This window comes from Amblyraja radiata, chromosome 18, assembly GCF_010909765.2.
Source record: "Amblyraja radiata isolate CabotCenter1 chromosome 18, sAmbRad1.1.pri, whole genome shotgun sequence".
In the NCBI taxonomy this organism is placed as follows: domain Eukaryota; kingdom Metazoa; phylum Chordata; class Chondrichthyes; order Rajiformes; family Rajidae; genus Amblyraja; species Amblyraja radiata.
The window spans coordinates 29,023,771-29,036,156 of NC_045973.1; the positions used below are offsets into that span (position 1 = coordinate 29,023,771).

General features: G+C 43.1%; 1 protein-coding gene across 7 annotated transcripts in view; it reads right to left on the reverse strand.

The window, feature by feature from the left end:
* col7a1 (collagen type VII alpha 1 chain) overlaps nt 1–12,386 on the reverse strand; it is a 240,098-nt gene that overhangs the window by 75,129 nt on the left and 152,583 nt on the right. For all 7 annotated transcript variants that reach the window (XM_033037000.1, XM_033036999.1, XM_033036996.1 and 4 more), the window contains 9 exons: nt 12,083–12,118; nt 11,727–11,762; nt 10,693–10,731; nt 9,289–9,324; nt 7,548–7,667; nt 6,747–6,956; nt 4,894–4,929; nt 2,932–2,976; nt 1,372–1,443 (listed from right to left, as the gene is read on the reverse strand). In XM_033037000.1, coding sequence (XP_032892891.1) covers nt 1,372–1,443; nt 2,932–2,976; nt 4,894–4,929; nt 6,747–6,956; nt 7,548–7,667; nt 9,289–9,324; nt 10,693–10,731; nt 11,727–11,762; nt 12,083–12,118 — 630 coding nt within the window. The remainder of the gene's footprint in view (nt 1–1,371; nt 1,444–2,931; nt 2,977–4,893; nt 4,930–6,746; nt 6,957–7,547; nt 7,668–9,288; nt 9,325–10,692; nt 10,732–11,726; nt 11,763–12,082; nt 12,119–12,386) is intronic.

Sequence of the window (12,386 nt, forward strand, 5' to 3'; positions counted from 1 at the left end):
GGGTGCAAGGCCACCAAATTCAAATGCAGTTTCTTACCACTTCAAGCACTTCAAGCAGGGTACAAGATCACCAAATTCAAGTGCAGTTTCATACCATTTCAAGCAGGGTGCAAGGCCACTAAAGACAGCGAGTTGTGACCTCTCCCTCCTCCATCTTGCAGATGCTGAGCCACGCCCACACTTCTGGGTTTTATAGTCCCTCCCACCCTCCCACCAGAAGGGTCGTGGCCTTCATGGCGTGATTGACAGAAGAGAGAATCTCAACATTTTAAAAACACTATTAACTCTTTTATTTTTAAATGATGGGAAAAATCGTCGGCACCTGATGAGTGGAGGGGGACTCTGAGTAAGATGGCCAAAAATCACAGCCGTACGTGGTAGCGTTTTTTTCTAAAATCAATATAAAGTGCAAACAGGAAGTGGTCAAGATTAGACTTTTAATTATATACAACGCAAGGCAACTTTAATTAGGCAAGGCAACTTTAATTAGGCAAGGCAACTTTAATTAGGCAACACAGCTTTAGCATTTCCAAACCAAAGGCAACACAGCTTTAGCATTTCCAAACCAAAGGCAATACAGCTTTAGCATTTCCAAACCAAAGGCAACACAGCTTTTGCATTTCCAAACTATATTTTCAAACCACATTAAGGGCACTGACAGGTCAGTAGCACCACTCACAGTTTAGTAGACACGTTCAGTATTATTCACAGCTCAGACTGAGAGACATGACCATCTTGCTCCCCCATCTTGCAGATACTGACTGAGGCACTCAACACTTCCGGGTTTTATAGTCCCTCCGGAAGGGGCGTGGCCTTCAGGAGAGAGAATCTCAACATTTTTTAAACACTAATAACTAATACATTTTTCATCGATGGAAAAAATCCACTTGTCCTGCGCAGCGGAGGGGGACTGAGTAAGATGGCCATAAATCACAGCCGTAAGTGGCAGCGTTTTTTCTAAAATCAATATACAGAAGAGCAGGAAGTGGTCAAGATCAGACTTTTAGTAATATTGATTTCAGATAGTCTTGCTTAAACTCAATATCCTCTGCATCACAGTTCAGGTCTTAAGAGCCATTTAGGGTGGGCTTGCATTTTAGGCTCTGGCCTTTGTTTGACTGAACATCAAATGTCAAGGCTCTTGTATTCAGTCAAACATGAGCCAGCATTCAAAGCTGTCAGCAAACTGGTAAACCTAGCTAATACCCATCTTCTATATGTTTTCCATGTATTAGATCAAGAAAGATAGCCACAGGATGAAGCATCTTTGACACCAGGAGCTTGATGGAACCTGGCAAAACTAACTCTTCCACAACGTAAATAGCAGGCTCTGAAATTCCCAACCTTAACCCTGCCTTTCCCGATACTAACCTTTATTCCCTGTGGTCCTGGAAGTCCTCTTTCTCCAGTTTGTCCAAAGTCAGGTTGTTCTGGCTTGTCACCCTGAGTAAAGGCCACAGACAAATGGTAAGCCAAATATTCCATAAATAATAGTTTTTCCTCACTGAAAAGATATTTGCTTGAAAAATAATGTTGCATTAACTACCCAATAGACCAGTTCTCTCCAGGACAATAACCTACCAATTATATCCATTGCATTTATCCTCTTTCTCATTTTCCTCTCTATTGGAAGCAATCACAGGCAGCTAGCACAGGGTTGAGGGTCCAAAAGGCCATATTCTCTTATGCTCAGGTAGACATGGTAGTGAGCAACACAGGGGGCCCACAGGGGATAGTCCTCTCTCCCTTCCTGTTCACCATCTACACCTCAGACTTCAGATATAACTTGGACTCCTGCCACCTACAGAAGTTTTCAGATGACTCTGCATTTGTGGGCTGCATCCATGAGGGGAGGGAAGCTGAATACAGAGGTGTAGTCAATCCGTTTGTTGAGTGTTGTGGGCTGAATCACCTGCAGCTCAACACTGACAAGACTATGGAGTTAATGGTGGACTTTAGGAGGAGAGCAACAACCCTGCCCCCTGTTTCCATCAATGGAGTAACTGGGAAGTTTAGTAGGGAGTACAAATACATTGGAGTGTACCTGGACAGTAAACTGGACTGGTCCAGGAACGCTGAGGACCTGTACAAGGGACAAAGCTGGCTGTATTTTTGAGAAGGCTCTGCTCCTTCAACGTCTGCAGTAAGATGATGCAGATGTTCTAGCTGGTGATAGCCAGTGCCATCTACTTCACTGGCGTGTTCTGGGATAGCAGGGCAAAGGCTGCGGACGCCAATAGGATTAACAAACTCATCCGTCCTAGGGGCGGACTTGGAATTATGGGAGTTGGTCTTGGAGGGGAGGATTCTCCACAAACTGCGGATTATTATGGACAATGCAGCTCACCCTCTCCATGACCCGCTGGTTAACCTGAGGAGCACCTCCAGCAACAGACTGGGTCCACCAAGATGCAGTACAGAACACCACAGGAGATCCTTCCCTGGGTTATCAAACTAAACAATTCCTCCCCCCTTCTGTCGTGGGGTGGACTGAGACGGACCCCCTTCCCCCACCTCCTCGCCCTCCCCAATCTTTGCAAATCCCCAATCCTTTAAACACTTTAATTTCATGTTACATGTATTTTGCATTTTTATGAATGTTGGCAAATCAATTTCCCACCTGGGATAAATAAAGTTTTATCGTATTGTTATTGTTCTCAAATGCTATGTGGTCAGTAGAATACATCAGCTTCCTTTCATGCTTTCTTACCAACACAAGAACATCGTTCCTGAGCATTTTATCTAATTATATGCACTCATTTTAGATGCCAAGGTGTTAAACTACATTATAATTCTAAAGATAACAGAGAACAGTTGAAATCATTAATGTTGAGGAAGCACATAACCAATGGTATGGAGAAAACCAGTGGCATGGAGAAAATAAATCTTAATTTCATTAGGTTAGATAAGTTAAACGGTGATGATAATTACCCTGGGACCAGGAGGACCTCTTGGGCCAGGTTGACCATCTCGCCCCTGCAATAGGAACATAACTCATTGTCAATGAAATGGAAACTTACACTTGCACAATCTAGGCCAATGCAAGGAGATGGAAATGTAAATGAAAGCTCATAAGTTATAGGAGCAGAAATAGGCACTTCAGCACATCAAGTCCACTCCACCATTCAATCATGGCTAATCTTTCCCTCAACACCATTCTCCTGCCTTCTCCTCATAACCCCTGACACACTGAAGGGCCTGTCCCACTTACACGACTTTTTCGGTGACTGCCGGCACCCATTATCGGTCGTTACAGGTCGCCAAAAATTTTCAACATGTTGAAAATCCGGCGGCGACCAGAACGACTAGAACAAGGTACGATTCTTTGGACGACTACTCACGACCATACAGGCTTCACCCCGTGACATTTCGCCAGGGTGTCGCCTGTATGGTCGTGAGTAGTCTCCTAGTCACCCAAAGAGTCGTAGTGTCTTTCTGGTCTGCGCTGAATTTTCAACATGTTGAAAATTTTCGGCGACCTATGATGGGAGCCGACAGTCGCCGAAAAAGTCGCGTAAGTGGGACAGGCCCTTTACTAATCAAGAATCTGTCAATCTGTGCCTTAAAAATATATCCATTGACTTGGCCTCCTCAGCCGTCCTTGGCTATGAATTCCATAGACCACCTTCCTCCTCATCTCCTTTGCAAAGACACGTCTTGAGGCTATGGCCTCTGGTCCTAGACTCTCCCACTAGTGGAAACATCCTCTCCACATCCACACTATCTATGCCTTTCACTATTCTATAAGTTTCAATGAGGATCCCCCTCATGTACAGTTGGACTCTTAGGTCTGGAGTCAACATATACCACAATACTGAAAGATGTCAAGGAGGGTAATGACACTACAATCCATTTTGCTCAATCATATACAGTTATAGATACTTTAACTGGCAAGGTCCTTGTGCTTTGGACAATTTGAGAAATTCAGTACTGAATGCAGAGCTCTCTTGTATTCTATTCCTAGACCTTTTCCACTGCTGTCTTCATCTCCAAAAACCTTTCCAGATTCACCATACCTTTTAGGTTAGCGCACACCTTTTGCTCCCAAAGGCCTGAGGATATTTCAATATGCGACTGCGAATATATAAATGTGAGCAAGGCTCACATGATCCAATGGTGGTAAGGATTGTGCCCGTGATGAACTCAGCCCTCTCCACCATCGATGCATCTACCTCAAGAAGATGGCATCTATCACCAAATGATCCCTGCCATCAGGGCCATGCCCTCTTTTTCGCTTAGTTTATAGATACAGCATGGAAACAGTGATCTCCATATAGTAGCACTATCCAACACACAAGGGGCAATTTACAAATTTTACCGAAGCCAATTAACCTACAAACCTGTACGTCTTTGGAGTGTGGGAAGAACCCGCAGCACCCAGGGAAAACCCACACAGTCACGGGGAGAACTTATAAACTCCGTACAGACAGCATCCGTAGTCAGGATCGACCCGGGTCTCTGACGCTGTAAGGCAGCAACTCTACCGCTGTGCCACCGTTCCTTTTCTCGCTGCTACAGTCAGGCAGGAGTTGCAGATGCTTGAAGTCCCACATCACCAGTTTCAGGAATAGCTACTTTCAGGTTCTTGAACTGACCTGCACAACTCCATCCTACCTAGACATTGGAACACAACGGACTACCTCTTGCACTACCATAGACTTGTTTTCTAATTGAGTTTGCGCTAATGTTTTATATTTTTGGCACAGTCTTTTTCATTTCACCATCTTGTATCATTTACAATTTTTGTATGTTTTCTGAGCTGATGTGCCTGTGATTATGCTGCAAGCAGGTTTTACAGTGTACCTGCACCTCCCCGTCCCTGTGCATATGACAATAAACTCCACCATACACTCCAAAAACTGTGAGACACTAAGATAGAATGTCAATACTTACTGAATCTCCTCGATCACCTTTATCCCCTCTATTACCCTGTAACCGAAAAAATATATTCTCTTTTAGGCAACATTTTACTTGTTGGTTTTCCATGTCCTCTCCCAAAAGGCATTTCTATATGGCTCTTTATTGAACATGTATAAAACATGTCAAGTTGCCCATACAACAAAATGGCTATTTAGTGCTAAGAATTATGATTCAACTCCTTTGTCAAAATAAAAATAGTTACCTTTGTGGACAGACAGAAAACTGTTCAAGATTTTTGAAGTTAAAATGTGCAACTTCAGGTTTTTTTTAAAGAGATACAGTACAGATACAGGTGCCGACCAGCGATTTCCATACATCAGTCCCTTCCTACCCAAGAGGGCCAATTTACAGTTTTTACCAAAACCAATTAACCTACAAACATGTATGTCTTTTGAATGTGGGAGGAAACTGAAGCACCCGAAGTAAATACACGCGGTCACAGGGAGAACGTACAAACTCTATAGTCAGCACCAGTAGTCAGGATCGAACCTGGGTCTCTGGTGCTGTAAGGCAGCAACTTGATCTGGTTTTATCAATTATTCCTCTCCTTCTTATTCCAATTTATTATTCAAACACCACATCTCTCTCTGTACCTGATTGAACTCTATCTGATGCTTTCCTTTTTCAGCTCCTCATCCATTTCATGGTCAATTGTATAATCTCTATGGTCTCAGTATTTACCAATACCCAGATATTCTATTGATCTCTTGCCATTGTTGTTACTTCATGCTTACAAACATCTCCCGCGCAAAATAAAATATAATTTATGGTAAAATGTTGATAATCTGCTCTCCGGCTATTTGAAAATACTGATGGTTCATCATCGGGTTCACCAGACTACGTTTGCTGCACTCCCTTCCGACTTAAGGGAGCTCCGGTTCCCATGATTCCTTTCAACCCATCAGAGCTCAGTTCCCAGGCTCCATTCCAACCCATTACGGTTCAGTCCCATGTTTCACGCCAACCCTTCAGGACACATCTCAGTCTCCTATGCTACTGGGAAAAAAACATCTTGGATGATCCAGCCTCTCCTTATAATTCAGACCTTCGAGACATACTCGTTACTCTTTTTGCACAATTTCTAGGTTAATTACTTATTTCCTATAATAGTGTGCACAGAACAGAATGCAACACTCCAAACATCTAGTACAGTCATAACTTCTAACTCCTATCCTCAATATCCAGACTGATGAAAGCTAGTATGCCAAACACCTGCTTCATCACCTTGTACAATTGTGTTGCCACCTCCATGAATTCATGTTGCTGCACCTCTATGTCTATCTGTTTTACAACATTCCCCAGGGGCCTACCATTTACTGTGCAAATCCTGTATTTATCTTACCATGGACCCAGTTGAGTTGTAAACGTGAATAACCTTCTTCACTGTTTACTATTCCACCTCTGTTCACTTTGCCAGTAATTTTATAGCCATCCATCAACTTAACAAGACACCTACATTCACATTGACATCCTTAATATAAGTAACAGAACAGTGGACCCAGCACCAATCTCTCTGCTTGTTGCACCACTTGTTACAGTCTGAGAAACAACCATCTATCATCACCCTGTTAACTTTCTTCAAACAATTTTGTATTGACACAGAGACACACACACAGAAACAGAGACGTACAGAGAGACAGAGAGACAGAGGGAGAGAGACAGATAAAGACAGAGATATAGAGACACACAGAGAAAGACAGAGATAGAGAGAGACTGAGATACTGCATATATAGAGAGAGACGGGGGAGAGAGAGGGAGGGGGAGATAAACAGAAATTTAGACAGTTAGAGACACAGATAGAGTGAGACTCACAGCCTTCCCCTCACCTTCTCTCCGGGCTCTGCTGGAATCCCCTTCTCTCCAGTCTGGCCTGGTAATCCATGGATGCCTGGCTTTCCCGGTTCACCGGACTGTCCTGGAGGACCCTGTGGGCCTCGTTCAAACACTGCACGGCCTGGTGCCCCCTCAAGTCCAGGAACACCTTGGCTTCCTTTGTCTCCTTTGAATCCTCTTTCTCCCGGAATCCCGATGTATCCCTGCAAAGTCAAGTGAAGGGATTGAAAACTTGTGATCAATAAATACAAAGCGTCAGCTCACCTCAGGTAATCGAATTTCTCACTTAGTGGAAAACTATCAGTGGTCAACTCCTAGATCCATCTGCTCTACAACGCTCCCCAGGGCCCTACCATTCACTATGAACGTTCTGCCCTGGTATGACTTCCCAAAATGCAACCTCGAAATTATCTCCATTAAACTCCATTAGCCATTCCTCAGCCCGCTTGTGCAGCTAATAAAAAGAAACTAAATTTTCATTACTGTTGTCACTGTCTACGACACTACCCATAGTGTCATATGTAAACTTACTCATCATGCCTCATACATTCTTGTCCAAATCATTGATATAAACCACAAACAGCAATGGGCCTAGTAACGATCCCCGAGGCACGCCAGTGTTGCACATTTGTCATCTTTTAATTAATTCTCACCACTCTTGTACTTGTTATAATTATTTTAGTTCAGTATTATCACGTGTATAGAGCTAGAGTGAAAAACTTTTGTTTGCGTGCTGTCCAGTCAAAAAAGACTACACGTGCCTTGATCAATTATCTGATATTAAAGGACATTACCTCGTCTCCTTTCACGCCTCGATTGCCCGTGTCTCCTTTCTCCCCCCTATGTCCCTTCTCCCCTGGCAGTCCCTGAACAGTCGTACCACGATTCTCCTCCAATTCCTGCAGTGTCGAAATCTGAGGAATTTTAAGGAAAACCAAAAATTACTGAAGCATCAGTTTAGGTTTATTATTTGCATTTACTAGGCTACAGTGAAAAGCTTTGCTCCGCATGCAATCCAATCAGATCGGATAATGCTATACATAAATACAATGAAGTCAAACTCAAATACAATAGATAGAGCAAAAGGGAAGATACAGAGGGCAGAATATAGCTCTCAGCATTGTAGCGTATCTGTTCTATTAGGAAAGTCCAATGTCTGCAATGGAGTAGAGAAGAATCGGACAGTACCCCAGTTTATGGAAGGACCGTTCAGAAGCCTGATAACAGAGGGGAAGTAGCTGTTCCTGCTCAAGATGCTCAAGGTGTCCTCCCACATCCCAAAGATGTGCAGGTTTTTAGGTTAATTGGCCTCTGTAAAATCACCCAGAATGTGTAGGGAGTGGATGAGAAAGTGGGATAACATGGAACTAATGTGAATGGATGATCAATGGTCGGCATGGACTTGGTCCATACCGCCTGTTTCCATACTGTATCTTTCAATCAATCAATGAATCAATCAATCAAATCAAAGGTGATCTTTTTGAAATATACAACATTCTCGTGGGGTTTGGCAGTGTAGATGCAGTGTTGAAATAAGAGGTTAGTCATTTAAGACAGATGAGAAAAATATTCTACACCAAATATAATAATTATTTGGTTTTTCTCCACTCAAGAAGGCAGTAGTCTTTGAGCAACTGAGACCATTCAAGATAGAGACAAATCAAGTGTTGAATATCGGTGGCGCAGTGGCACAGCTGGTAGGGCCGTTGCCTCACAGAACGATGGACGCTGGTTCAATCCTGTCCTCGAGTGCTTTCTGTGCAAAGTTTGCTCGTTCCCCCCTGTGACCACAAGGGTTTCCTCAAGGGTGCTCCGGTTTCATCCCACTCCCCAAAGACATGCGGGTTTGTGGGTTAATTGGCCTCTGTAAAATTGTCCCTAGTGTTCAGAGAGTGGATAAGAAAGTAGGGTAAGATAGAACTAGTCGGCATGGTAATGGAATCGAGAGGTATGGTGTTAGTGCAAGAAAGTAACGCTGAGGTAAGGAATGGCATGGTCACCATAGAGTCATGCAGTACAGAAACAGGCCCTTTGATCCAACCTGCCCATGCTGACTAAAATACCCCATCCAAGCTAGTACCACCATATGGGGATGAATGTCTAACTCCCATTTCCATTGCTTCTGCTCCTATGTTCAATGACGAGGGAAGCAGTGAAGAGGGAAAATTTTAAATGTAGAAGAGGTGGAATTTCTTTAGTCAGAGGGTGGTGAATCTGTGGAATTCATTGCCACAGACGACTGTGGAGACCAAGTCATTGTTTTTTTTTAAAACGGAGATTGATACGTTCTGGATAAATAAGTGCATCAAAGGTGATGGGAGAAGGCGGGAGAATGGGGGTGAGAAGGAAAAATAGATCAGCCATGATCGAAAGGTGGAGCAGACTGGATTGGCCAAATGGCCTAATTCTGCTCCTATGTCTTATGATCTTATGAAAAAGACAAGGCCATACAAATAATGAGCAGAACACATTTTAAGCACAAAGCAGAAATTTTCTTTCGTTCTTCAATGAGCAGCTTAATTCATTATGGGTTACCTTTACACCAAATTTCAACAAAGCTTGTTCCACATTCTGCAAAGAGAAAAGAAACATGTTACTCCTCTGCAAACAGGCAACATGATGGTAAGGTGCTACAGGATAAGTGTCACTGACAGAGGCAAGTATTTCTCATGAGGAGGGGGCTGAATGGTTGCTCGAGGGGGGGGGGGGGGGGGGGGGGGAGAGAAAGATGAATTTTACTGATCTACCCTATAATGCTTGTCACATTGGTATTAGACCAGCTCAATGTCCAAAGGGACAATTTCCATGCTTATAACTCAAAACATATCATTCAATCAAACATATTTGTGCTGGGGTCTTCTGTCCCTCACAAGCCTGCTCTCCCTCTCCATCTTCCGTACTCTGAATAATCTTTATTTCCTTTCTTTTTTGTTAATTATGCTTCTTCTTAAGTCCATTTTAAGTTCCTTCTCTCAACTAAAGATGTTAGGTGGTGTAATAATGCGTCACAGTCAGAACACTACAGGTATATTTGGGCCCCGCACCTTAGGAAAGACACATCGACCATGGAGAGAGTGCGGTAGAGTGTACCAGAATAACACCTGATCTCCGAGGGATAAATTATAAGAGATTACAGAAACCTTGCAGCATACTTTGAACTTTGTCAAGTTGAGTTAATTCAACTGAAGATCGAGAAGGAGAGGTTATGGTTAGAGAGAAAATATTTCTCATGATGAGAGGGGTCTGGGACTGGGGGGGAAGAGCTGAAAAAACTGATCCAGGCATTTCATAGGTGAAATTAACAGATATCTCAGCAGAAACAAAGAGCTGCAGATGCTGGTCAATACGCAAAAGGACCCAAAGTGCTGTAGTAACTCAGAAGGTCAGGCAACATCTCTGGAGAACATGGATAGGTAACATTTCTAGATGTTCCAGGGACCCCAGGAAGGGTCGAGATCCTTCTTCAGACTGATTGTAAGGGGGTGGGGGTGGGGGGGAAGAGGAAAGAAGAAAGCTGGAAAAGGCAAGACAAAGTGTGACAGGTAATAAGTTGGCCTTGACGAGGGGAGTTTTTCCATCGGCAGATGGTTGGTACAAAGGCCAGAGATAAGAAAGGAAGGTCTGAAAGGTTAGAGGAGTTGTGGATTGTGAAGCTGGAGGGACGAAAGATACAGAGGGAGATACCTCTGTGGTTCTGGGACTCTGGTTCATAACAATCTATCTCCTCAGATTTAAACATGACTGACTCCATGAGATTTGTGAAGCAAAGATATTGAGGAAAATGGGTTTTTGGTTTTAGGGCACAGTCTGGCCATGAGCTCACTGAACAACAAACTGGCTCAAGGAGTGGTATGACCTCCTCAATTTACTATGCTGCTGTCTGCATTTTAGGCTTGCAACATCAAAGGTTGAAACACACTGTGAATGTTCTGTACTTACAGCAGATGTTCCCGGGACACCATGATTTCCATCAAAACCCTGTCACCAAACAAGACAAGCAACAATGCATTATTTCATTCCAGCTTTTAAATATACTGACTATGCAATAGAGTGGTGATGCAAGATTGGGAATGCTGGTGCAGGTTTAGGAGTGCTAATGCAAGATTGGGAGTGCTGGTGCAGATTTGGGAATGTTGGTGCAGGATAGGGAGTACTGGTGCAGGTTTGGGAGTGGTGGTGCAGGATTTCCAAAAAGTTAATTTGTAAGATGAATCAGTAGTAATGAAGGTGAATGCTAAGATTATTTAGAGGGGACACAATACAAAAACCAGGATGCAGGTTCATGATTCGTGATTCATGTTTCATGTATTTTGTGTTTTTTATGACTGTTGGCAGATCAATTTCCCTCTAAGGATAAATAAAATTCTATCGTATCATATTGTATCGTATCGTCATGCTGAGGCTTTATAAGGCACTGCTCAGTCCCCATTTGGAATATTGTGAGCAATTCTGGGCCCCCTATCTGAGGATGGATGAGCTGGCATTGGAGAGGGTCCAGAGAAGGTTTAAGTTATCATATGATGAGCGGTTGACAGCATTGGGCCTGTACTCGCTGGAGTTTAGAAAGATGAGAGGGGACCTCATTGAAACTTACCGAATAGTGAAAGGCCTGGTTAGAGTGAATGTGGAGAGGATGTTTCCACTAGTGGGAGAGTCTAGAACCAGAGGCCATAGCCTCAGAATAAAAGGACATACTTTTATAAAGAAGATGAGAAGGAATTTCTTTAGTCAGATGATGATGAATCTGTAGAATTCATTGCCACAGAAGGCTGTGGACGCCAAGTCAAGGATATTCTTAAGGCGGAGATTGACAGATTCTTGATTAGTAGGGGTGTCAGGGCTTATTGGGCGAAGGCAGGAGAATGGAGTTGAGAGGGAAAGAGAGATCAGCCATGATTGAATGGCGGAGTAGATTTAACTGGCCGAACTAGAACTTATGAATGTATGAACATGACAGAGCTGAAGGCACTTACTTTCTGACCTTTGGAGCCCATGTCTCCTTTCTCGCCCTGCAAATACAAGAACACATCAGGTGACTGTTGGGATTGGTGTGGACTCAGTAGGCTGAATTAGGCCTCTCATAATTTTATATACTAAACATTCCCCAGGACAATGGAGAAAGTGGAGTGTCTCAGAAATTACAGTTGCTGGTGATGCCAATTAAAATATCCCTACCTGCACTCTAAATAGGCACATTTACAATAAAACAGGTAAATACTCCCTGGAACAATTAACAGAAGACACACAAGAACACACAAAAAAACCCTAATATTCCTGTCTTATACACGAGCATGATCGTCAACGAGTGGAGAGAAGATAAAGGACTTACATGTACGCCTGCAGCTCCAGGGATGCCTGGAATTCCCTGTAGAAAATAAGCAGAAACATTTATTTATAAGGAATTCCGCACAAGTCTGAACTGCAATCTAAAAGTCTCTCAATCTCACAAGACTAGGTTACGGTCCAACAACAGATCTCTGTGGAAGAATTTTCTGGTCAGTTACCCAATTTGTTTACTTATTGCACACGAAGACATCTCAGTTTGATATAGTTTAGTTTAATTTATTATTGCCACGTGTACTGAGGTACAGTGAAAGTTTTTTCGTGAGCTATCCAGTCAGCGATGAGATTAT